Source organism: Phascolarctos cinereus, unplaced genomic scaffold, assembly GCF_003287225.1.
Source record: "Phascolarctos cinereus isolate Bilbo 61053 unplaced genomic scaffold, phaCin_HiC Scaffold_2;HRSCAF=192, whole genome shotgun sequence".
Taxonomy (NCBI): domain Eukaryota; kingdom Metazoa; phylum Chordata; class Mammalia; order Diprotodontia; family Phascolarctidae; genus Phascolarctos; species Phascolarctos cinereus.
The window spans coordinates 412,502,476-412,530,223 of NW_027555625.1; the positions used below are offsets into that span (position 1 = coordinate 412,502,476).

General features: G+C 39.7%; 1 protein-coding gene across 1 annotated transcript; it reads right to left on the minus strand.

The window, feature by feature from the left end:
- Positions 1-709: 709 nt before the first annotated feature.
- Positions 710-23,228, minus strand: GRPEL2 (GrpE like 2, mitochondrial). The gene is made up of 4 exons (XM_020969178.2): positions 23,069-23,228; positions 13,558-13,711; positions 8,770-8,851; positions 710-5,549 (listed from the first exon to the last, which is right to left on the minus strand). The coding sequence occupies exons 1-4, from the start codon at positions 23,143-23,145 to the stop codon at positions 5,194-5,196; spliced, it is 669 nt and encodes a 222-aa protein (XP_020824837.1). The 5' UTR covers positions 23,146-23,228; the 3' UTR covers positions 710-5,193.
- Positions 23,229-27,748: the final 4,520 nt, after the last annotated feature.

Here is a 27,748-nt window from a genome sequence, read left to right on the forward strand (position 1 = left end):
TTCTGACTTCTAACTTAGTGTCCAAACAATTATCAGTAATCATGTAATACTTACTGACTGACTGACCATACCTCAACTTGTCACATCTAACAGTTGCCAAAAGAGCTTGTGACAGTAGAAGAGAAATTACAAAATACACATTAACCCTTTAACCTAAAGATCCTCCAGCAAGGCATATGCCTCGAGGAGATTCAATAGAGAAAGGGAGATTCCATGTACATATTAATAGCAACCCTTCTTGTTATAGCAAAAAAATGGAAACTGAGTAGATGTCCACTAACTGGGTAACACCTTAATAAATTTATGTAAATGAATGTACATTACTAGATTGTAAGAAACAATGAATATGAAACATGAAAACTTCACAGAAGCATGGTCCCTCTTCGAAGGAGGGGAGGCACCTTAGGTGAAGAACAGTGCATATACTGTCAGACACAACTGATGTTTTGATTCGTTTCACTGAATTGTCTCTCCCCACCCCTTTTTTTTTTCTGAGGCAATTGCGGTTAAGTTACTTGCCCAGGGTCCCACTGCTAGTATCAAGTATCTGAGGCTGGATTTGAACTCAGGTCCTCGTGACTCCAGGGTTGGCGCTCTATTCACTGCACCACCTAGCAGCTCCTTTCCCCTCTTTTCTTTTAAAATTTTTGCTGCAATGGATAGATCTCTGGGTAGGGAAACGGGAAATGAAAATAATATAAACACAAAATCAACAAAAATAAAATTTATTTTTAAACAATTTTAGAAATCAAAGTACTTTCATGTATTGAACCAACATCAAAATTATTTATTTTTATTTTATTCAGGATATTCTGAGCATATTTAATGCCTTGATTTTCACTGTTAGATTCTGCTTCAGTTATCCCATGATGACAATCATCAATATCAATAGGAAAGAACATCCTTTAGCATGAAACTTAATGTTAGCTACAGAAATTATTTTAAATACATCCAATTATGTGGCCTGCTCAGGTCACTAGGTAAAGACAACGTCATCATAAAGGAAGAGTTTTAAGAATCCAACTGCTCAATCCCCTAGCATCCTTTCTCCAGCCTCTAAGAGTTCGCTACTTTCCTATAGCAATTTTTCACACTAAGGCCAAAAAGCTTATCGCTGCTGTAGAAATAATTCATTAAGAACACTTATAAAATGCTCTTGCCTCTAAAGGATTAAAATGTACATTTATGTTCAAGGCAGGGACTATAAGGTTCAAAAATCTAGGAAGGATCCAGGTCAATTTTATTGACATTGAAAGCTTTATAAAATTGAACCCTGATTAACCAGAACCCCATTCTCTTACCCCTGCCTTTAGTTTTGATGCAAAAAAAAAGGATTACGAACCAGAATCCACCAATATGTTATTTACAAGAAACACACTTGAAACAAAAAGACACACACAGAGTTAAAATAAGAAAAAGTCAAATCATAGCAAAACAGAAAACATAAACAAGTAAGAAATTTTCATTTTACAAAACAAATCCTTGGGCTTAAGTGGAGGTAACATAATTCTCAACTCTCTATAGCTATACATTGTACAGTTCTGTACAATGACCACTAGTTCCCTAAGGCATAAAAGCATTCACTGCAAGTTGCTAAATCATAAATAGAAAAGACTGTTACACAGTACAGGAGAAAGAATACTGGATTCTGATTTATGATTCTAAATTCATTTAGGAAGGGGAAAATCTAAAAGCATGTCATTTTGCACTAGAAGGATACTTAATAATTGGTTCAACTCCTTCATTTCACAGATGAGAGGGCTGAGGTCAAAATTAGGAGGGACTCACCAATGGTTACACAGAAAATTAATGGTAAAGCCAGACTGGAACTCAAATCTGTTAACCCTCAGAACTGTTGTTTGTTTTTCTGCTTTTTTTTTAACCACTAGACCCTTCTACCTTCCATATAATTCTTAAAAATTAGGTCTTTATGTCACAAAAAAATGTTGAAACTTGTATCTAAAGACAGAACAAAGGCATCAGTGGTATCATGGAAAAGTCAGAAGACCTGAGTTCAGGTCCTCATTCCACTAGTCATTAGCTGTTTAACCTTAAGCAACTCATTTCACTTTTCTTGGCCTTAATTTGCTCTTCCAGAAAATGAGGGATCTGGATTAGATGTGCTTTAGGGGCCTTTCAGGTCTGAAATGTCCATGATTCCTTGAGCAGGTTGTGGAAATGGCCCATCCAGTAAAGAAGGCCTAGTTGGCAAAGGGTCACATGCTCAGAAATTCATGGAAAGAAAAAAGCAGTGTTAACTACCGTTCGCTATAAGAACAGATTTAAAGGTCTGGGGTCAAAACTGTTCAGTCTGAGTTACTAGTATGACCAATCTAATATCCTTAAGGAAGAACAAAGTACATAAAAAAAAAAATACGCTGCCTGTGACCCAGCTCTGCAACAAACTTCTTTTAATGGCTAAGTCTGGAGGGATATAAGCCCAGAGTAGACATAGCATCACTACACAACAAGTGATTCTAAGCTGATGAACTGAAGCCCATAACCCTACAACTAGGCTCATATGATATGTCTTCCGTGAATGCAGGTTACATGACCTGGCCTAATCTAGAGGACTTATGATTGATTATCTAATTCTGTTCTTTAGTGACACAAGAGAAATGGCTAGAAACAGGACAGGTTCATGAAAAACCTATGGTAAGAAAAGTTCAAGTAGGAACCTTATTTCCAAAAAAACCACTCAGAATCTTAAAAGCAGAAGGAGCCCCAGAGGGCATCTAGCCCAACCCTTAACCCCCTTACAGTATTCCCAACAGTACTTGTACAGGCTCTGCCTGAAAAACTCCATGGCCACCTAGCCCTTGCCTGAATTATTGCTCTGAGGTAGCCCACTCTATTTTACGACAGTTCTAAAAGTAAGGAGATGAGTTCCATGTAACTGGAGGTATTCAATAGAGACTAGCTGACCATTTTGGTAGGGATACTGAACAGGTGATTCATGCTTCAAGTAGGGGCTGGAATAACTGACCTCTAAGTTCCCTTCCATCTTTTGGATTCCCATTCCTCAACCATGCTAACAGGTTTTTGGCATGGCTGGAATATTTTCAGGGACTGAATCCACATTTCCTCTGGCAGTAATGTGGACTAAGGTAACTGTTAACTTACTCACATAAAGTTTACCTTCTAGGGGCAGCTAGGTGGCGCAGTGGATAGAGCACTGGCCTTGAAGTCAGGAGGACTTGAGTTCAAATCCAGCCTCAGACCAAATGCTTGACACTAGCTGTGTGACCCTGGGCAAGTCACTTAACCCCAACTGCCTAAAAATAATTTTTAAAAAAGTTTGCCTTCTATATCTTAACTCATCCAGTGAAATGAAAAAAAGATCTGCATATTAACTTCTGAAAGACATGGGGTTGACCTGAGGTTTCACCTTATATCCTGTAAACTGAGAAAAATGACAAAAGACGGTAACAGTCAATGTTGGAGGGGTTGTGGAATATGAGGCACACTAATAAGTACATTGTTTCTAGAGCAGTGAAACTTTCCATTTTGGAAAGCAATTTGGAAAAGTCTTCACATACACCAAAATATTTGTAGCAGCACTTTTTTGTGATAGCAAAGAATTGGAAACAAAGTAGATGCCCACCATATGGGGAGTGGCTGAATAAACTGGGGTACATGAATGTAATAGAATATTATTGTGCCGTTAAGAAATGGTATCTGTAATGAATACAGAGAAGCATGAAAAGATCTATGTGAAGTGATAAAGAAGAGTCAAGAAAACAATATATACAATGTAACAACCACACACAAAAAAATCAAAAGTGAATGTAACAAAATTATAAAACTCAAATATGACTTGAATAAAGAGATACAAGAGGACATTCCTGACTCAACACTCCATGGGAGTGGGAGGTCCATCAGTGTTATACATTGCACATTTTTAGACTTTTTCAATACATGGATAAGTTGTGCTGATTTTTTTTCCTCTTCTTTTTCTTCTCTTTTTTTGTTTTAAAATTATCATTATAAACTTATCTTATGGGACGGCAACTTGGGAGAAGAAGGGAAAGGAATACTGGGGAAAAGTGTGATATTGTAAAAAACAGAAGACATCAATTAAAAACTTTAAAAAAACTAGGAAAAAATTTAAATGTCTTATGACTAAAAACAGAAAGATGTGGGTTGGAATCTGTAATAATGGAGGAAATATTCACCTCTATGAATGAGATCACAGATCTACTGAATCATTAAGTACAAATACTGAAAAAGATGAAAAGGATGATTTTTTACATTTCAGGTAAAATTCACTTAGATAAAGCCATGTATTATAAAATAGATTTTGTTTTCCTTATCAAACTCTAACATGTTTTCATATAAACATAGAAATATTAGCATTGGTAGGAACCTTAGAACAGAGCGTCAGAACTAAAAGGAGAAAAAACCAGGTCAAATTAATTATGAGGAAAAAAATTAATCAACTGATCAATAAATCATAACATATATGATATGAGAGCCAAAACAATCTTAAAGAGCTGGTCTAACTCCTATAATTTTATAGATGAGGCTCAAAGGAGAGGAGGCTTATGCAAGGTCACATAACAGAGGCAGAATATATAAAAACATGTCTACATATTCCTGGCCCAGTATACTTTCTATTAAGGTAATTCTGAATTGCTATTAAGGAATATAGGGAAGTGGGAAAGGGTGGGAGTGGAACATATCACAGAATTAAAATCAATTATAAACACATACCATAGTATACTTTGTTTTATCTTTCCACCTAAAAGACACCAGGGTACCATTATTAATAAATAACTTTCTCCAACATACATTTTAAAGAAGGCCAATGACAGGGCTTCTGATGAAGTCAAAGGAAAGGTTACATTAAAGCAACTAAAGTCATAATATTGAACTAATAATCATATGATCATAAGATTAAAGACTCAAAGTACCTTAGAAATTGTTTAGTGTAAACCCCTCATTTTATAGCTCTGAAGTAACATGACTCATCATTGTCACAGAGCTTTACATGTCAGAATTAAAATGAAAATGCATGTCTTCTGACTCTTAATGAAAATCAAGAATATGTTTTTTCCACTATATAGATTAAACTTAAAATAGATCAGGCAAAATATCCCAATTACAATACAAATCTGTGTAATAAATAAAGGAAACCCAAGGAGCTGTGTTCTGTGCAAGACGAATGTTAATTTACCCTGGTCCCAGACCCCATCATTCCTGTGTCTCAACAGCCACGCCCACTTGGGCAGGTCTGATGGTTCGCCCATGAAGTTTGTAGCCATCCTGGGTGACAAGTGTCACCGTGCCTGGCTGCACTCCATCAGCTGGTATGTGACAAACGATCTCATGGTCATATGGGTCATACTTGTCCCCAAGGGGGGTCATTTTCTCCAGGCCATGCTTAGCAAACACACTCTGCAGCTTAGCCTGGAGGAGAGAGAGTCCTTCGAAGACCTTCTTGAGGGTTGGCTTCTGGTCCCCCGGCTCCACTTCCCCAGAGCTATGCTTGGTGGCGCTCTCCAAGATATCTGCGATCTCTACCAAATCTTTGCAGAAACTCTGGATCCCTGGGGAACAATCAAACATTAATGGCAGGATTGTCCAGACTTGCTAGATCATCTTAGAGGCTGTACACTCACAGAATCCAGTCTGTTTAGAGGCGAGAGGAGTCTTAGAGGTCTGCAAGTCTACCCCTCTCGTCTGACAGAGCAGAGATCAAGGGCAAAGAGTCTAAGGGACTTGCCCATGACAATAAGTAGTAGAGACAGATCTTGAGCTCAAGTACTCTGATACTAAATCCAGGGCAATTTCTATGATAAGAGACTGGAAGGAAGTAACTTCAAAGAGACTGAGGAGTACAAACAAGGGCCGGGGATAAGTGACACAGAACCCAGACTAGGTTTCAAATCCAGTGCTCTATCCACTCCATCACAACACTTTTGTCACTACTTTTTAAAAGTAGAATTGGGATTTTATTGGTGTAGAAAACTCCTTGTGGAAAACTCCCTCTACCAATGCAGATGAGCACCTTCCCTGTGATTTATAATCTAACAGAATGCTTGGGAGCACTGAGAGACTAAGTGACTTATCTAGGATCACAAAACCAATGTGTGACAGAATTGGGACTTGAACTCAAGCGTTCCTGACTCTGGTGACAGCTTTCTCATTGCCTCTTTGCCTAATAATAGTATCAACAATAGTTGGTCGATAGGTAGCACAGTGGCATAGAGCACTGGGCTAGGATCAGGAAGACCTGGGTTCAAATCTGCCATCACACAATTAACTAGCTTGTGACTCTGGTCAAGTCACTTAACCACTACCTGCCTCAGTTTCCTCAATTGTAAAATGGGGACGATGACAGTAGCTACCTCCTGAGGTGGTTGTAAGGATCAAGTAAGATGATATTTGTAAACTACATAGAACAATGGCTGGCACATAGTAGGCATTTAATAAATAAAACACTTTTCCCCTTCTTTCCTTATATAACATTTTAAGTATTATAAGATACATGTATACATATATATATGTATGTATGTATGTATGTATGTAGGGGGTGTGTGTGTGTATATATGTATAATCTCTTCTGATCCTCACAACTCTATGAGTTACTATGACATTAGTATCATGGTGCATAATTCCCTTTTTACAACTCCTGCATTTTCCACCTCATTGATTTCTTCCTTGACCTTAATGATCTTCTTTTTTATTTGTTTCATTATTTTATTCCTTTTCTAATTTCCTTAAATGCAAATAATTCAAACATTGTATGGCTTTAGCTACTTCATGCAAATTTTGATTTAATATTTATGCATTCTTTTCTTTTTGAAACTTTACCATTTAACTGAGGTACAATTTAATAAGATATTTATAAAATATTTGTGTAAACTTGAATCTTTTTATCATATTGATTTTTACTTTTAATCCTGTTAGAATTTATTTGTTCTAACTATTGATTTAGCTATTATCTACTAATGTGGTATGTGAAATACTTTGCCCTAAATTGACCTCAGACAACTATGACCTTGAAACTGGTCAGCTGTTGTGAATACTCCATATGAATCCAAAAAGAAGGCAATGTTTTAATTTTTTCCATTAAGTTTTCAACACATATAACTAGGAAGCCCATCTTGTTTGTCACTGTTCAAGTCTATAACGTCTTTTTTATAACTTTTATTTATCGTATTCTAATAGTAGGGTATTGAAGCTTTCTATTAGCTGTTATCCTCACATTACTATATTCAAAGATTGTTAAAGCTGGAAGGGACCCTGGAGATCATCTAGTATAAACCCCTCATTTATCTGATACCAGTTAACATAAAAAGTGCTAATGTGATCTTGGACTACATTACTAGCAGGATAATGTCTAAAGTGACAGATGTGCCAATCCAGCTGTTCACTGGCCTGGTCACAGCACATCTGGAATACTGCATTCAGTCATGGTGGCCACATTCTAGGAAAAGTGACGAACAAACTGGAGCTCTATGGAGAAAGGTATTAATGGAATTCCAAACCATAAATCATTCCATGTAAGGCCTTGATGAACATGCTGGGGATGTTTAGCCTTGAAAGGAAAAGACTTGGAGGGGTATATAACTGAAGGATGTTCTTGTAAAAGAAGAAGAAAATTTGTGTTGCTTGTCCCAGGTCAGAATTATGACTATGAGCAAAACTTATAGGAAGGCTGATTTCAGCTCAATGTACAGAAAATCTTTCAAATAATAAGAACTGTCCAAAAGTGGAGTAGGCTACTTTGTAGCTAGTAGTGTGTTGCCGTCACTAGATACCTTAAGGTGGAAGCTAAATCATCACTTGTGTGATACTCTACGAATGAATGAAAAAGCATTTATTAATGTCCCAACATTGTGCTAAGCACTAGGGATAAAAATACAGGCAAGTAAGGCAGTCCCTGCCTGCCCTCAAGCAGCTTATATTCTAATAGGGAAGACAACATATGTAGGGAAGTGATGGCCAGAGAAGAATGTTTTGGAAGTCAAAAGGAATCAAGACTGAACTCACAGGTAAAATAATTGGCATATTCTTTTCAAGAATGGCGATGTTTATTTAATTACTGTTCTCAGAGTCAGAGCTGGAAATGGGGTTGAGATGGGAGATGTCTATGTCTATGTCGCTGAGGGGATTATAATTCAATATAATATAATATTCAATATAATATAATATTCAATATAATATAATATTCAATATAATACAGTTGGACTAGATAAGTAACTGCTGAGGTACCTTTTAGCTCTAAAGTTCTAAGTGATTTGCCCTAAGTTACACAAGCAAGCAGTTTGGCAGAGGTATGAAAAGAAGCCAGATGTTTCTGTTACCATTTCCATGATATTTAGTACCATTTCCACTATACCACAGTGATTCACGGTAGTATGTAAAACAAGATGCTAGAGGGGTAAGTGTGGGCAAATGTGCATTGACTGTATAAAGAGGGGCATGATTAATCAGTAATAAGAATGATTATTCAGGTACTCTGCTCAAACAGTGGGTGGCAATTAGTCATCATCAGTACTGTTAGAAGAACAAATGGTATCACATACCTCAAATAAAACCATAAGATTTTACAAAATGAAATCCAGAGATATTATAGTTAAGGATACCCAGAGTTCTTTTCAAATTAAATATTACAAAAAGCATAAATAGAATGGAAATGGATTATAGATCAATACAGTCTGCTAGAAAACCTCACTGATTTTATTCTGCATGAACTGCAAAACCACTAATGAGCTGCTCTAAACAGAAAGACAAATGAGCACGCACAATGCTCTCACTTACCAAATATCTTGGCGTCTTCCACAAATTTCTGTGTGCGCCTCCGTACGTGTTCAGAATCAGCTAGAGCTTGCTGGTATCTTTCCTACACAGCAAGAAGAACATCAAAATGATCAAAAGACAAGTGCTCATGAGTAGAAAACACGCTTTCTTTGCTCTATGTGATACGCCCTCATCAAATGCAGGTTTGCTTTTTAATCTTGCAACCGTAAGGGAACTTTGTTCAACAACCCTAAGTAGCCAGCCTGCTTCAGGCTGGTGAGACGTGGCAACTTGAGCCAGAAAGAGGCGACAGACAGAAAAGGCCAGAAAGAACAACTGATGGAGCCACAGAATATAATTATACCAGCCTAGGCGTGCATTCTTATCTGCCTTCCTTAAAATTAGTATACTTGCAAACTGGCGCTCAAGTAACTTCTTTACCGTCCAGTATAAGAAACCCCTAAGGGAAGAGGTGAAGAGAGCATAAAGAAACGGCCAGTCATCTCTTGAATGAGTTTGTTTTTGTTGGAACTTCATAAATGCCATGGCATATTCCAAGATCAGAACAAAAAGACTGGGGATGGAATACTATTGTGCTATAAGAAATGATGAACACAGTGACTTGAGAAAAACCTGGAAAGACTCATATGGTCTGGCACTGAGTGAAGTGAGCAGAACCAAGAGAACATTGTACACAATAACAGCTATGTTGTGCAATGACCGATACTGATAAACTTAACCCTTCTCAGCAATACAAGGATCCAAGACATCTCCAGAGGCCTCATGATGGAAAACGCTATCCACATCCAAAGAAAGAACTACGGAAGTTGAATCACTATCATTTTTTTTCTCTTCTGTTGAGTTTTGTTTCTTCTTTCTGATGGTTCCTCCTATTGGTTTTAATTTTTACTCACAACTTCACTAATGTGAAAATATGTTTAATAAGAATGTAACTGTAAAGCCTATATCAGATTGTGCGTCGTTTTGGGGAGGGGGGTGGGGAGGAAGGGGGAGAAAAATTTTAAACTCAAAAGCATATGGAAGTGATTGTTGATAAATCAAAATAAATTAATAAAATTTTTTTAAAAAGAACAAAAAGACTGGGGCTTAGGGTGCGTATTTGACAGAAAGTACCTGTTTTTGCTGTCCTTTGTGTTAATATTGATAAAGTATAGTTAAGTAACTTTTCTGAGCATTAACTGAGTCTCTCTTCCTTGAATATTACATACCCAATGAAGGAAGATATTCTACAGCACTACCAAGATACTCATCTAAAGTACCTTATCCTATGTACATGGTCTTGTTTAATAGAAAGACTGTAGTAGATTAGGCATCTGATTGCATACAACAATTTGAAAGAGGGCCAAAAGGTAAATAGGTAAGAGGTAGGAATGTAGATAACACCTGTCAACAGGAAATCACAACTTCACGTAACAAACATGAAAAACTGGGTTTATCACAAGAGAAGTGAAATTGCACATGGAATCCCTACGCAAGTACAAAGAGTTCACAATCCAAACAGAGGCCTGCATATTTAGGAGATCACAACAAAGAAGGGAGGAGAGACAGTAATCCCCTCCTAAATGGGAGTGGCATGGCAGGAAGAAAAGAGGAGAAGAGGTGGGAAAGCACTAATTCCCTCCCAAAGGAGAGGAGAAATTGTGAATAAGACGGCAAAAGCAACATTCTATCCTCTTGGGAACCGGCAACTCAAAAGACGAGTTCAGGGAGCCTCCGGAGCTCTTTGACATACATGACACCCCAATTGGGAAGACAGTGAGGGCAATGACTGAAGGAAACAAGGACTGCATGATTCTCAAAATATCTGCTAGCTATGGGGCATCCAAGGGCTGAAGATGTCAGAGGAAAACAAAGACAGTTAAAAGGCAAGGGACTTCAGTAAGGTAAAGTCTTTGCTTTTGCTTAGGGCAGATTCTGAAAAATGGACACAGTCAAAGAATGTCCGAGCTGGAGGAACCTTAGAACACGACTCGTCAAGGAGAAGGGAGGGCCTAGAACCCGCGATGTGACAGCTAGAAGGAGCTTAAAGACTATCCAAGCGCAACTGCCTGAGTTTTTAAGAAGCAAAAATGGAAGCCTGGAGAAGTCATGTGACTTCCCCAAAACAGTGAGGAGCAGAACCAGGACTAGAACCCAGACCCAGTTCTTATCCATGACAAATGAGCATGACAAACATTCTGCTTGCCCCTTTCCCCCTGCATCCAGTCACCTAGCCTATCTCCCCTACCAAGAAACATCCAGAGACTGCTTTCATCTGACCTGCCACCATCATGAATACCTTTCCTCTTGGCCCTATTTTGTCCCCTTTTCCCATCAGCCACTGCCCAAAGGTACTCTTTCCCAGAATGAATGACTGCCCATAACAACCCTTCCATCAAACCCCTGTCACCTTCACCAGTGATGGTTACCATATTTGGGGCTTCCCAAAGTCAGAGGATTAAAATGGTGGCAACACTGATCTATCCAATAAGCTCAAGATAACCCACTCTGGCTTTTAAGGGCCGTGCTTCGACCTGATTAGAAGTTCCAAGGTTATCATGTCCCTACCCTACTTCCCAGATGCAGCGTCCTTTCAACTTCAACTACCTCTTGCTACTGGAACTTCAAAAAGAGACAAAGCCAACTGGCCTATCAAAACCATAATCAAACACTTCACATTTGGGTAGTCTTTGAAAATGGATTCTTCAGCTATCACCTGGGAGGTTTGACCCGGATTCAAAGTATAATGCTTGTTCTGAAGAGCCATAATCATATCAATGTGTAAACTTTCTCTACCACTGCAGCCTAAAACTCACCCATACCTTCCTTGGTATAGTACATGAAGTCCTGGACTTGAAATCAGGAAGTCCTGGGTTAAAATCCTATTTTGACACATACTTATTATTTATCTATAGACAAATGACTAACCTCTCTCCGAGTTTCAATTTTCTCATCTTTAAAAGGCAAAGGTAATATCCATAATTTCTATCTCAAAAATGAAAATTGAAACCAAACTGAAAATCAAATGACACGATATAAAGTACTTCACAAAATGGGAAACACTATATACAGTTATTAACAAATATTATCCTCCAGGCCAGATCTCCTGACTCCCAGACCATCTCTCTTCCCACTACATCACTCTGTCTCCCTGATACCTGAGTGATCATGGGTGAGGTATTTAAGCTCTTTAGACATCAGTTTCACCCTCTGGAAAATGAAGATGTTTATCTGAACTCTAAGATCTTTTTCTAGCTCTAAATCCTTTAACCTTGAAAAAACTGCAGTGTTAAAATGGTTTCTGATTACAACAATAGCAGTTTTACTATGGTATTTAAGATCTATAAAGCATGTTCCTCACATCAAAGCTGAGTTTTTTGTAGTAATAGTCATAATTATTATACTGGAAATTAGTATAACCCTTTAGGTTTACAAAATACTTCATATACATCTTATCTAAATTCTCCCAAAAGCCTTATAAGATATGCCATTACACGTCTCATGAGACAGTCATTACAAATAATACCCCCATTTTACAGATGAGGATGATGAGGTTGAGAGGTTAGCTGAGTTGCTTGTCCATAGTCACACAGTTAGTAAGTATATGAACCAGGACTAGAACTTAGGTTCCCTAATTCCAAGACCAGTACACTTGATCTCATGGATAAAATAAGCCCATAATTACAAATGAAATCATCTTTCTCTCACACCTGTCAGATTTCAAATAGGTAATAAGCTTTAGAAGTCCATGAGAAATGAAAGGTGAGAGGCAGCTAGATAGCGAAGTGGATAGAGCTACAGCTTTGGAGTCAGAAGGACCCGAGTTCAAATTCAGCCTCAGACACTTGACATTTACTAGCTGTGTGACCTTAGGCAAGTCACTTAATCCCAACTGCTTCACTAAAAAAAAAAAGTGAGTCATAACAAAAATAATTGAGCAGTTAAAGCTGGTTATGTAAAACAGTGGTAGGAAGCAGGTGAATGGAATGTACTGGTTAACATCAGAACTTGTATTCTGATAGCCTCAGTTCATTCCCACTGCCCCAGGGTCATTATGGATGAGTGGCATAGTATTTCTCTAAACACGAATGTTACCTCTAAATCCTTTTCTCTCTCAAACCCCAACCTCCAGCCCCCAACCCTATCCATATAGAAAAGCTTTTATAATATAAATAAACTTAAATAATAAGATCTAGTTTTTTAAACCTCTTTGTGCTGAAGACTTCAGACAAATGAGATACTCTGGTGGTCTCCAGGAAGATGCCCAGAAGGCTGACCATGGGAATCAACAGGGGACTCAAGTCTCATACAGCAGTCTAAGCTCCGGGCTTAGAGCCAGATTTGAGCTGGGCTCAAATCCTAGTTCTGTAATATGCCACCTGGTCTACACTTGGGCAAGTCACCTCTCTTCTAAGAGTCTTGCTTTTCAAATCTATAAAATGAGGACATTGTACTTAATAATTTCCAAGGCCCTTTTTAGTTTGACTCCTGATTCCATAATACTTTATGATCATAAAGAACCTTACTTACATATCTCCTGGGATTCTCACAACAGGCCTGTGAGATAAACAGGGCAAAGATTATTATCCCCATTTTACAGATGGGAAAGTCAAGTTCAAGAGAAGGAAAGTGATTTGCTGAAAGCCCACAAAATAGCTCAAGTCTCAGAACAGGCTCTTCTAGGCATTTAAAAGAAAACTAAGAGCAGCTAATTAGTGCAAAAATCAAGCCTCAAAATCAGGGTGAGCAAAGGCAGTAAACCTCATTCAGCTTACAATAAATAACAACAGTATCCTATTTAAGACTCACAGTTAAATCCTGGACTTCCTTCTGCAGTCTAAGGGCTTTGTGTTCCAGAGCTTCTTCGGCCAATAAGGGGTCTGGCTCAGCAGGAGGCTCAGAAGAGCCGCAGTCCTCTCCAGCACTACTCTGGGCAGCTGTGTTGAAGGTACATGTCCAGCCTCTGAAGCGAATGCACAGAAAAGGGACACAGCAGATAATGAGTCAAAACCAAGATGGGATGAGTGTGAAAGATCCCACTCTGGGCCCAAGTACTTGAATTGTTTGCTTCCCTCCTGGTAGTTCCTTTTTGAAACTAGTTGAAGAAACTCTTTCTTTGCCCTAGGATTTTTTTCTCCATTACTAAAATTACTTAATTTCATTTTGAGGCATTATGTCTCTTATACCTTCTTGGTCCACATACCACCTTGGCTCTATAATTCACAGATTAGCCATTCTCTCTTCTGCTGCTGTCACCATATATTGATGCAATTCTAGAATGACAGCTGTAGTCCTTAACCATATTTAAGCTATCTGGGTTTTGATTCAATTATAAACATTTATTAAGTACCTACTATGTGCAAACTACTGTGCTAGGCCCAGAAACAAAGACAGCAATTAAAGTCACTGCTGTCCAGTCCACATTCTCCTGAGGGGATAAAGCATATACACAAATGTACGCAAATTAATTTCAAGAGGGAGAAAGTGTTAACAGGTATAAGAATCAGGAAAGGCGGGCAAGTAGGAGGTAGTACCTTACCTTTGCTGTGACAGAAGCTACAGGTTCTGTACGGTACAAGGAAATAAAGGGAATGTTTTATACATGACAGATCATAAGTGCAAAGACGGAATGTCATGGAGTTTGAGTGGAACAGAAAACAAATGAAAGGGTAGAAGGCTGGAGAGTTAGGTGAAACACATATTGTAAAGGGCTTTAATTGCCAAATAAGGTAGTTATATTATTGGTGGTTTGAAGACAGGAGAGCCTAGAGTCAGGGAGACCAGTTAAAAGGCTGCTGTTTGTCCTGAGAAGACAATAAGAGTCTGAACCTAGGGCAGGGACCATATGAGTAGAAAGGTAATAACTACGACAGATATGGTAAGAGGAAGAACTGGGAAGATTTGGCAACTAATTGGAAATGGGGGTTGAAGGAGTGGGAGGAGTCAAGGATGACTCCAAGGTTTTGAACTTCGGTAACTAGAAAGTTGGGGGCGTTCTCAACAGAGATGGGAGACTTTAGAAGAAGTATGGATTTTGAGGGAAATGAGCTCTGTTTGAGGCATAGTGAGTTTAAGATGTCTTTAAGATACATAAGGGAAGATCTCCACAGACTGGGCATCAGGAAAGATTATCATTGAATATACAAATTTGAGACTTATCATAGAAATAATCATTACAATCATGAGAGCTGATGAGATCACCAGCTAAAAAAAGAAAAGGGCCCAGGACACACCCTCAGGGAGATGCCTACATTTAGTGGGCAGGAGAATTCAGTGATGGAAACTAAGGAAGAACCTTAGAACAAGTAGAACTAGAAAGAACACTGTCAAAGAAGCCAAGGGAGAAAAGTTTATCCAGGAGAAAGGGATGGTTAAAATCATCAAAAGCTACAGTTTTTCAAGGATGACAGCCAAGAAAAGGACATTGGATTAAGCACTTAACAGATCATTGGTAACCTTGAAAAGAGCAGTTTTAACTGACAAGTGGGATCAGAAACCAGATTGCAAGGGATCAAGAAGCGACTGGGAAATGAGGAAATGGATGGAAAGGTAGCATTTGAATTGCTTTGCTTGGCCCCAGGGAACAGAACTGAAAGTGGCTAATGGTACAGTGAGGTACGTTGTCTCAAGTTAAAAATGAATAAAATTTTTTAACAATTACAGCTATTCTACAATGGAATGTACTGGTTTCTGAGGTAGCAAGTTCCCATCAACAGAAATCTTTAAGCAGAGGCTAAATGAATAATAAAGCAATTTTAAAGTCCTTATTATGTGCTAGGTACAGTGCTAAGCACTAGGGATATAAGTACAAGTCAGTTCTTGTCCTCAAGGAGCTTACTTTCCACTGAGGGAACAACATATAAAAGAGAACTGGGGATAATTGAGGGGAACGTTTCACGCCTGTGGCAGAATGGTTTGGGAATAGCCAGCAAGTAAATGAAACCTGTGTCTAGGCAAGATAAGGAGAAATCTCACCTAGCAGAGTGCAGAGTCTCAGAGGCAGTATCCCAGGTTCCTGTGACAGGGGGTGTGAGGATTGCTAAAGGGCAGGCAGCATGGTTTGGAAATGGCTAGAAGATCACTTGACAGGAATGCTATAAAGATTCCTACTCAGGTATGCATTAGCTCAGATTACCCAAGATCATTTTCATTTCTGAAATTCTAAATAAGAAGGGCAGCAGAATAGCAAAATGGAAAGCACACAAGCTAGAGAATCAGAGGACCTGAGTTTGAATCTCAGCTTTGCCATGTTACTTTGGTCAAATCACATAAACACTTAATTGGGCTACAGTTTTCTTATTAATGAAATGTCTGATTAGAAGTTCAAATAAGATATTTGCAAAGTGCTTAGCACAATACCTACACAGGAGGCTCTGTATAAATGCTAGCTACCATTATTACTGTTGTTATTATTATTATCATCCAATCTAATTGACCTAGCATTTAAGTCCTCCACATCTGGTACTGCCCTGCCTTTCAATGTTTTATTTCATAATACTATATGTGACAGGCTGTAAACCTGACAAAGTGGCCCACTCAATCAATCATCCAATACATATTAAGCACCTACATTATGCCAGGCACTGTGCTAGGTGCCAGGAATACAAAAAAAGGCAAAAACAAAAGACAGTTCCTGCTCTCAAGGAGCTTACAAGCTAAAGAGGGAGACAACATGCAAACAAGTATATACAAAGCAAGCTATATATGGGATGAATAGGTAATTAACAAATGACTAAATTAGAGTTAAGACAGGTTGGGGAAGGTTTCCTGTAGAAGATGGGATTTTAGTTGGGATTTAAAGGAAGTCATGGAGGTCAGCAGTCAAGAGTAGAAGGAGAGCATTCTTGACATGGGGGACAGCCAGAGAGAATGCAGGGAGCAAAGATGGAATAACTTGCTTGTGGAACAGTCAGTAGGCCAGCGTCACTGGATAGAAGAAATCACGGGAGTGAGTAAGGTGTAAGAAGCCTGGAAAGGTAGGATGGAGCTAGGTATACTCTTTGTTTCCCCTGAACACTCAATGGAAGGACCAGAAGATTTTAGAGCTAAAAGGGACCTGAGAAATAAGTTAATCTAACCTCTTTATTTTATACACGAGGAAAGTGAGAGGCAGGGAAATTAAGTGTCTTACTCAAGGTCACTCGAGGTGTTAAGTAGCATAGTTGGGATTTAAACCCAGGTTTCATGTCTCCAAAATTCAGTTCTTTCAATTACATCCCAAGGCCAAATTAGATCACTCTCTATCCCAGGAACATACCCTGAACTTTGGAGGCTTTATGCCTTTTTACTTAAATTGGAATACTCTCATGGAATACTCTCCTCCCCCACCTTCCCATCAATTGAGCTTCTACCCAAACTTTAAATGCTAATTCAAATGTCTTCCTCTCAAAGGAGTTACCCAGTGAGCAAAGGACATTCCCCCAGATCTCCCACAGCATCTTATCCCTCTTTAATGGGCTCTTCATGTAGTATTATGTATTATAGTTATCTATGCTTCTGTCTACCCTACCACACTGCTGAAGCAAAATGGTATAGAAAAAGCCCCTAGTAGATTCAGACTCAAAGGACCTATATACAAATCTTGGTTCAACAAGTGTCTATAATGTCTTAGGCAAATCACCTCTGGCCTCTGAGATCTGGTGTCTCTAGCTCAAGAACAGAGATTTTGCAGAAAATTATCTCTAATGTCACTTACAGCACTAAATCCTATGATCCCAGGATCAAACCTTAAGAGTTGATAGGAATACTATAAAACTATGTTATGAGCTCCACAACAGCAAGAAATGTGATTTACTTTTGGCCTTGTGTTATCTAACATTTTATCAGTGAACTGAAGGAAGACATAAATACTATGGCATGCTTATCAAATTTACAAGTAATAGAAAGCTGGCAAGGATAGCCAACATACTTGGATAAGAGTAAAGATCCACACAGATCTACAAAAAACTTTTTAAACGTTTTTTTAACTTAACCCCCCCAAAAAAAACTACTTTCAAAATTGTCCTACTTCTGAAATTCCTTCTGTCCTCTGTTCATTTTAGTAATGTTACAACAGCCCTCTCTCTTTTTGCATCACTATTGCTCTTTCATGTCCTATCTCCCCCACTGAAAACCGAGATAAAAAAAAAATGTAACATATAAGTACAATCAAGCATAATCCACATAGCCATGTCCAAAAATGTATGTCTCTTTCTGCACCTTGTTTCCATCACTTGTCAGGAAGTAGGTAACATGCTTCATTCATCATAGGTCCTTCTGGAGGCATGGTTAGTTATTGCATAGATCATAGTTAAATCTTTCAAAGTTCTATTTCTTTATAATATTGCTATCCTGGCATAAATGATTCTCCTGGCTTTGCTTACCTTTCTCTCTATCAACTCATACTATCTAGGATTCTTTGAAATGGTCTCTTTAACATTTCTTATAATGCAATAATTTCTACTACATTCATATACCAATTTGTTTGGCTATTTGTCAACTGTCCAAGAGACAATCCAAGGTACCACTTCCCCTTCCTTTTACTCCCCATTCAAGATCAGAAAATTTGTTTTGCTTGTGACTATTCCCTCCCCCATATTAACATTCCTCTTAACACTTTTCTATGCATCCCTGATTATTCTTTGTTGAGTTTCATATAATTCTACAGCAAACGTCTTGTGTGTTCAACCTTTTTTTAATCTGTTTAAAAGTGAGGTTCATCTGATTCCCATTCCCCCAAATATTTTCTCCATGATTGTACACTCTTCTTCTGAAACACCCCAATTACAAAAATAGAAACTCCACACCCTTTTCCCTCCTATCTATAGTAGTGTATTCCTTTTATTTCCTTTTTCTTTATCCTTTTAAAATACTCAAAATATCCACCCTCCCCCTGCCCCCAGGAACTCTTTTGTTGTTTTTGGTTATCTACGCATTTATCCTTTGAAGACATTAAGGTTCTGAAGGGGACATGTATTCTTCCTTTACTAGAATGTTAGTACTTCAACATCATACAGTTCCTTACAATTTTTCAGATAAATTTACCTTTCCAGATTTCTCTGGACCCTTTAATTTGTATTTCAAATTTGCTACTCAACTTAGATCTTTTCATAAGAAATGTCTGAAAGTTCTCTATTCCTTTAAAAGTTAATTTCCCCCCTGTAGGATTATATTCAGCTTTACAAGATAACTTATTCTTGGTTGCAAGCTGTTCTTTTGAAATACTGTATTCCAAGGCCCCTGGTTTTCAGCAGAAGCTGCCAGGCAGATCTTGTGATATTGACTGTAGTTCCTTAATGTGAACTCATTCTTTCTGGATAGCTGCAGTAATTGTGTGTGGGTGTGGGTGTACACTCTTTATTTTGGCTTTGACATTCTTGGGTCTTTTCCTTTGGAGATTCCTTTGAGATGAAGATCAGCCGATGCTTTCCATTTTTGCTTTGTTCTCTGGTTCTAATATATCCGGATAGTTTTCTTCTATGATTTCATGAAATATAATGTCTAGGCTTTTTTTTTAAATGATGGTTTCAGGGAGTCCAATGTACCTTAATTTATCTTGACCTATTTTACAGTCTTTTTTTTTCACATCAAATCTTACATTTTCTTCCATTCTTTCAATCCTTTGATTTTGTTCTTTGGGAGAATCTATGGATTTGCAATAATTTTTTATACTGACCAATGCTGTCTTTGATTTTATTATTTTCTCCAACTTTAAGCCCTGAATTGGAGTTTTGCTCCCTGCTGCAGTTTTAGATGGGACAGTTGGCCTTGCTTGGTCTTACCCTGGGTCCCCTGAGCTCTTGTGCTGACCTCTACCTCCCAAGGTTAGGCTCAAGATATTTTAGGTTCAGAAGACTGAATCTTCAAGGCATAGTTTTAGGGATAGAGGCCCTGGGCCTGCCTGGACTATTCTTGTCTGAGTATAGCAATTCCCTCCATGCTGCTCACTGCTATTGCTCCCTTGGGCTTTTTAGGTCCCCACCATGGGGCTTTCTGACTACCCTGGACTTTCTCAGGGGAACACTCTGCTCTTGTTGCCTCCAGATCAGTCTTACAGGCTACATGTGTCCTGTCTATGATAGTACAGGCTCCCTGCACCTAGGCTACATGTGTCCTGTCTATGATAGTACAGGCTCCCTGCACCTGAGCTGGCTTTGTTGGAGGGGCCCTCTTTCCTATTACCTTAAGGCTTCTTTCTGGATGATCTCTTCTAAAGTTCTGGGGTGGAAAAAGTTACTTATTGTAGTTTCTCATTGGATTTCTTCATCATTATTAAATCTTGTGTGAACTTCAGGATTTTGCTGCAGCAGGTACATGGGAGCTCAGGAGTCTCCCTTCTGTTCAGTTAGCCGTCTTGATGGGAAATCCCTATGACATTTTTCAACATGCATTTTGTCACACTGAAATTTCTAAATATTGTGGAAGAAATGGACTTCATTGATTCTAGACTGGCCAAGGAATTTTCATTCAAGCAGCTTCGGGAGAAGAACATTCATCACAGATACAGAATCTTAGTGTTGTAAAAAAAGTTCCTCTCTAAGCTGAGTAAAAGCTGATCATTTTTGGGTCTTTTACACTGTAATGGAAAAACAAAAAGCAAGAAAGTGGTATATATTTATGTCAGCAGGGCATAGTAACTGAGTTGTGAATGGAAACAAGTAACATATTAAAAGGATATGGTTACAGCAAGTTTATCAGATGCCTAATTGTTCTAACCAGAACAAAGCTTTCCAAGAGAAAGAGGATTTCCCATATTCCTTTAGGGTTCATGAGCTGGACCTATGTAATTTTTTGATGTTGAACTAAAAAATGCAAATGGAATTTCTCCATTACTTAGAATTACTGAGTGTCACATGAAGTTTTAGTTTTGATATAAATTATGCAATGAGGAAATAAATTGTGGTTGATAGAGGGAAGGTAATAAGAAATCAATGGTTGAATTGTTCTTGGATGCTATATGAAGTAGCAAGAGGACACCAAAATATGTTTAAAATATGAAATTTCCTCAGAAGCATTAAGTATGAAAATAATTATCAGTATGTCTATAGGTAACTCAAAGTGATTGTCCTTTACTAGGATTGCAATTTGAGCATATTAAATGCTGCTACTTTTGGGTGAAGAGAATAGCAAAGTTAGGGAAAAAAATTATAAAAAAACTGATGTAAAAGATGTGATTCTAGGGGAAAAATATTGTAAGACAAACACCGGTTAGTCTAGAAAATGTGTTATTATCACTGCTGCATGATAAATTTAGTTTAACGAAACATTTTGTCAATGCAATGTATTGACATATTGCCAATTTTCTTTATTTGTATAATAAATTTCCAAGAATCAACGAGGCTAAATCTATGATGGGATATTTGTGGGTTCTCAAATAAAGCAAAGGATGAAAAATTTTGAATAAGAGTTAAAGTTGAAGAAGATTCACTGAAATTATTGCAAAAATTGACAATGTAATTTTGCGGAAAATACAAGCCATAAAATCACCACAACACAGTCAACGATTTCCTTAAAGCCTACAAAAGTATTGGGTATAATATGTCACTCAATATCCATTTCTTGAATTTATACTTGGACATCTTCCAAAAAATCCAGTGCTATTATAGTGATGAACAAGGGTAATACTGCTGTCAAGAAATCTCTACAACAGAAAAAGAATAACTAAGCCAAGTAGAATAAAAACATACTGGCACAATATTGTTGGATGCTAAGAAGAGATGTTCCACACGTAAAAATAAAATGGGAAATCATCAGTACCAGTGCCTACATTTTAGTTGAGTTAAAGCACCATTTGTTTAGACAAAACATTTTTAATATAAAACTGTGAGAATGATAAATGGCAAAAAAAACCCCAACAACCCTAAAGCTACATTTAAAATCACAAAGAAAAAATACTGTGAGTTTCAAAACCATTGTCACCGACGTAAGAGAGAACCATTTTTTGTTGTTGCTCTTGTCCAGTATAACAGAACAAACACAAGATGCAATTTCATAATAAACATAAAGTCTCACGCATCCTGGCACAGTGGCGAGGGTGCCATGTGTGAAGTCTGTGAGATCTCGTTCTAAAACACTACGAACCTCAAGAAAATGCTATTCCAAACCTCTTCTGTCCTTATGCCTTTCCCACTTCCTTCCTTCCTCTCCTCCTAATCCCCTTCTTGACTGAGATCTCTTTATCTCTCACCCTAACCCTAACTGCGCTCCTCTTCTCTTGTTCTCGTCTCAAAACCCCTTGGTATTCTTCACATCAGTGACTAGCCCTGAAAACAGCAAAGCCCTCACCCCCCTGGCCCGGGCCACCAGCCCTCCTTTGAGGGCCATTTCCTTCCACAACACTTGAGATGCACCTTGGAAACTGCCTCTGCAAATGCTTTAGTCTGTCCCATCCAACAGCCCTTCTCAGCGACCACAAGTAGATCCCGAAAACTTGTAACCACGCAAGGGCCTGGCACTGTCAAATGACTTAATGGAAGTCAACGAAAAGGCCAGTAAAGACACTATCTTACCATCTGTTTTCCAGTACATCCCGAGGCCTGCTGGGCCTTTTAATCTGACTTGCGGCTATGGCAAGACCGCCTGCCCCGCTTAGGACGTGGGCCACTTGGGCACAAGGACCATCTTCCCTGCAGCGCTATCCCTCATTTCCCGCCCCAAATCCCACGTTCAGCAGGAGGACCTCCCCAACCTCCCTTAGTGCTCATGCTCTCCCTGTTCGATCACCGCCAAGGCCCCCCGTATGCATGCTTGTGCACAGCTGTTTGCACGCCGTCTCTCCTTCATTTAACTGGATTCCACGAGCAGAGGCTGGAAACGGGGGGAAGGGCAGCTTGCCTTTCCCGGGGGCTCCAGCCTACAGCAGGTCCTTGCACACAGTAAGGGCTTAACAAATGCTTGTTGACTTGATGCAGCGCGTGCTCTCCAACTCACACACGTCCACTTTACAGAGGAAGAAACTGGGGCCCAGGCAGGAGGCCTGGAAATCGACCGGCCAGGGCTGGTCACGCGTGGGCTCCCCCAGCAGATCGCAATCCGTCCAACTAGGGCGGGAAAGGGAGAGGGAAATGGAGCTGGGGGGACCCTGGGTTCGAAGCCCAGCTCGCTCACTTACTACCTGTGGGGCCTGAAGCACACCGCTTCTCCCTCCTGGGCCTCAGTTTCCTCCTGTGTCAAATGAGGAGGTTGGCTGGAGGCCCTCCGGGGTCCTTGCCCACTCTGGACCGAGAAGCCTCGGCTCTAGGGCAGACGTGGGCTTTTCCATACCTCATCCCCGCCATCCCCGCCTTCGGCCCCAGCTCCTCGAGGCCCCGCCCAGCAACACCGCCCCCCGTCCCCCAATTACCTGCCCGGGACGTGGGCGCCGGGGGCCGCGAGTCGCAGCAGAGTCCGCGGGGCCGCCCGCAGCCAGCTTCCGGCCATGTTCCGCTGCCTTACGGACAGAAGACACAGCGCAGGAGGCGAACTCGCCCCAGAGACCAGGACAGAGAACTACAATTCCCAGGGACCCTCGCGGCTCGACCAGGTGAGGGCCCCAAGCATCCCGGAAGGGGCGGGCTAAGAGATCACTTCCGGCCGCTGTGGGGCTGGAGTGGGGCGGGACAAAGGGAGGGGGAAAGAAGGAGTTGGAGAAAAGGGGAGGCGGGAAAGGAAAAAGGAGCGATAAAAAGGGAGAGTTTTGTTTTTTAATGGTGAGGGAAATTAAGTACTTGTTAATTGAAAAGAAACAAAATTTAATTTAAGAATGGGAATGCAAAAGAAGGGGAGGTGGAAATGGGTAGAAGGAAAATAATAAGTAGAATGATGGAAGTTAGCCCTTCAGTCAGTCAGTAACCATTTATTAAGAGACCGCTATATGCCAAGCTCTGTGCTAAGCACTGGGGATGCAAAGAAAGGCAAAAAGGGCAATCCCTGCTGTCAAGGAGTTCACAGTTTGACGGGAGAGACAGTACGAGAAGAACTGTGTACAAACAAGCTATATGCAGGATAAACTGTAAATAACCAATAGAGGGGAGGCACTAGAATCAAGGGTAATTGGGAGAGGCTTCCTGTAGAAGGTGGGATTTTAGCTTTTAAAGGAAGCCAGAAAGATGGCGATGAAGAGGGGGAGCGTTTCAGGCTTGGGAGATGGCCAGTGAAAATGCTCCTAAGTAGGGAGACGGAGTGTCTTGTTAGAACAAGGAAGCCAGTATCAATGGATCCCAAAATTGGCCGGGGAGGGACGAGGGGAGGTAATGTCTGGTGAAAGAAGACTTGGGGGGTCAGATTATGAAGGGTTTTAAAAGCCAGGTAATTTTATATTTGATTTTGGAGGTGATAGGGAGCCGGTAGAGTTTGACTGGGGAGGCAGGGAGGGAGGTGTCATGTACTTCGGGAAGATCACTTTGACAGTTGAGTGGAGGAGAACTGAACTCGGGAGAGGTTTGTTGCAGGGAGACCAATAATCGAGTCTGAGTGTGAGGTGGTAATGGCCTGGACCAGAGTGGCAGAAGTGTCAGAGGAAAGAAAGGGGCATGTGCAAGCGCCATTACTGAAGTAAAATCTACATGCCTTGGCAACAGATTGGGTATGGGAGTTAAGAGAAAATAGGTAGATTGTGAGCCTGGGTAACTAGAAGGGGGGTGGTACCTTGGACAGTAACAGGGAAGTTGGGAAGAGGGGAGGGTTGTTTTTTTTTTTTGGAGGGGAGCAGGAGGGAGGGAAATAAAGAGTTTAGTTTTGGACATGTTGAGTGTAAGATGTCTATCAGACATCCAGTTTAAGATTTAGAACTTAATGGGATTACAAAGTAATAGTTTTCTCTTTTTCAATTCCTGTAAAGCTGCCCTGTGGCCAAACCTAGTCAACAGGCATTAAGAGCTTACTGTGTATCAAGGCACTGTGCTGTGCTGAACTTTTGAAACAAACTAGGTTTACATAGGATTAGCAGGCATGGATGGGTCAGAATCTGCATCATTGTAAGGAGCTATCCAATCCAAGAGATTGTAGATGCCCTTGAGTATTTAAGTAAGAGAGATCATTTATTCTTATTTTCTAGTGAGGAAACTAAGGCCCAGAAAAAGTAACCCTGACTTCACAGCCCTTTTGTCCTAATCTTTTGCCTTTCTTTGTATCCCCAACATTTATCACTGTATCTGATACATAATAGGTGCTTAATAAATACTAATTGCCTGACATGAAAAAAGCCAAGATGAACAAAAGGGGGCCCATATGAAAAGCCTCCTGGCACTGAATCAACAGATATAAGTGGTAGATTTGCTTAAGGAATATTCAGAGTACTAGTAATGAAAAAGGATGGTATTAGAGAAAACATTAAAAGTTCCTCGAGGCAATAAGTTACCCTGAGAGGTCAGAGGTCAGTCTGCCAGTGTAAGAGCTCAGTGGCAGAGATGAAGGGGAAAGCTGGGGCCATTACAATCTCCTCGTTGCCCACTGTGAAAAAAAAAATGAAGAAAATCAAAAAGAAGACTATGGCAGTACCCTTTAGCAAAGAGGAGACTAGGAATTGACAGGGGTGCTGCACACACTAAATCCTCCAAAGCCTTAGTCAGGTGGAATTTGAAGAATGAGAGGTCAAAAGAGCTCAGTTGTCCTTTGAAGGAGATATTGGGTAGTTGGAGCTCTTAACTTCCCTGAGGCATGAAATTTTAAACCTCCATTTAAAAAAAATCCATAACGGTCTCTTTACTGATTCTTTATTGACCTCCATTCTGTCCTAGCAGATCTCTTACCTTTGGAGGAAGGAGAGAAACGCTATTTCGTCAGCTCCCTCAGCCCCTCTCCTGAGCTGCCTAACCCAGAGAGGTTACTTTACACTGAGGCAGCACCCCTATAGATGTTGATAAATGCTTTTTTCCCTTCCCCAAACCTGAATTCATTCCTCAATGATTTATAAACTCCCACTAGATCATATCCTCCTCATCCCAGTAATTCTGAACCCCTAAGCATCATCATTCCTGGTTCTGTGTCCCCCACTGCCCACTCCTTCATTCCTATTCCTCTCAACCCAGTCCCTTCCTCCAATGTTCTACTCTATAGCTACCCTCCCCTACCACTGTGCTTCATTCCTCTATAATTACTCCCAGAAACCTCTTCATCCTAGAAGTTCAATCTTTTCCCATTCTTTCCATCTTCTGGCTCTCATTGAGGCCTGATTGCCTTCTAATGACACAGCTGCCCTTTCTAGTACTGGCTGCATTTTCACTTATTTCCCTGACTCACTGGTCAAAGCAGGGTACTTTTTGCTCTCCATTGCCACTCTCAGACTCTCCCTCAACCACCATCATACAAAAATTTCTCCTCTTTTGAGGTTCAGTCAATCCATAACCACCTCCCAATCAAAATACTGACAGCTAGGGTCCACCAACCTCAGAACATTCCCCTTATTTCCTTGATGAATTCAGTTACTGGCTCACACTTTTTCCTTGTCATCCTCTGCCCTTATGCTAGAGGAGTTCAACATACATATTGGTAAGTTCTCAAACATTCAAACCTCAATTTACTGATTTCCCAGACCTACTCCTCTACCCCACCTCAGTTACACAGTCATACTTGATCTTGCCAGTACCCACAATTGTACTATTCCTATGTTTATGATCTTTGGAATTCTCTTATCAAATCACAATCTATTGTTATTCTACCTTTCCCTCTTTCCTGAATTCTCTAACTCTGTCCTTTGCCCTCACCATGACTCCTCTACCTCTTAGTTCTTTTTCAGGCTATCATCCCTGAACTGTCTACACTCTCCCCTTCCCCATCTTGACCCCTTGGTGAACCAGTTAAGCTCTACACTGTCATCTTCTCTTAAGTTCCTCCCCTTATCCTACTGCCAATCTAACCCTACTAAACCTCAGTCTTAGATTACTGCCACCATCAGCTTATTTTACTCCTACTCATGTACTTGCTGAACAAAGCTGGAGAAAATCTTGACTGGGTTGTGCTGACTGAGTCCATCACACATTTATGTTACATAATCTCAACTGGGAATTTGCTGTAGCAAAGAAATAATTTTATACTTCCCTAATTAGCTCACTACTCCCCTTACCATTATAGCTTTTCCAAATCTTTTCATAAATCGTCAAACCTCCCATGGTTTCCTCTTTCCCTACTCTCTTAGCTGAGAACCCTGCCTCAAGAAAAAATGGAGGCCATCAGGCAAGAACTCTATCTTCTCTCCTTCTCCAAATCTCTCTTCACCCAGACGCCTTCTATTTCTATGATCTCCTTCACCCACTTCACATGATGAGATGGCTCTTCTTTTTACCAAGGTAAACTCTAAGCATTCAAACTGAGTGATAAAATTCCATCATATCTTCTCCAGCAGATTCCTCTTTCTTATCTCCATTCTCTTATCTTCAATCTTTCCCTATTAAACTACTTCCCTACTGCCTACAAACATACCCATGTCTCCCACATCCTCAAAAACTCTCATTTGATCCACTCCTCCTCACTAGATATAGTCCTGTATCTTCCCTTTTGTGGTTAAACTCCTCAGCTTTTTCAAGGATCTGCATCTGATGCCTCCACTTCTTTTCCTCTCACTCTCTTTTTCACTCTACAGTCTAGCTTCTGACTTCATCATTCAACCAAAACTACTCTTTCCAAAGTTTCCAATGATCTCTTTATTGATAAATTCAATGGCTTTTTCTCAGTCCACAACCTTGACTTCTCTGCAGCCCTTGACATTGTTGATCCCTCTCTTCTCCTTGATGTGTTCTTCTTTCTAAGTTTCTGTGACACTGCTGTCTCTTGGTTCTCCTCCTTTTTTTTATAAATAGTATTTTTACTATTTATATTTATTCAAATAGGATTTTTTCCTAAGTAATTTATATTTTCCACTTTATCAGACACTGGGACATTAAGTTCTGTTGTTTCTGATTCTCCCTTTTCTAGTCACTTCCATTAATCTATTTTTTTAAACCAATGCCAGATAGTTTTGCTTTATAATATAATTGAGGTCTGGAAGTGCAATTTCCCCCTTTATCGTATTCGTAATTTCCCTTAATATTCTAGATCTTTTGTTTTT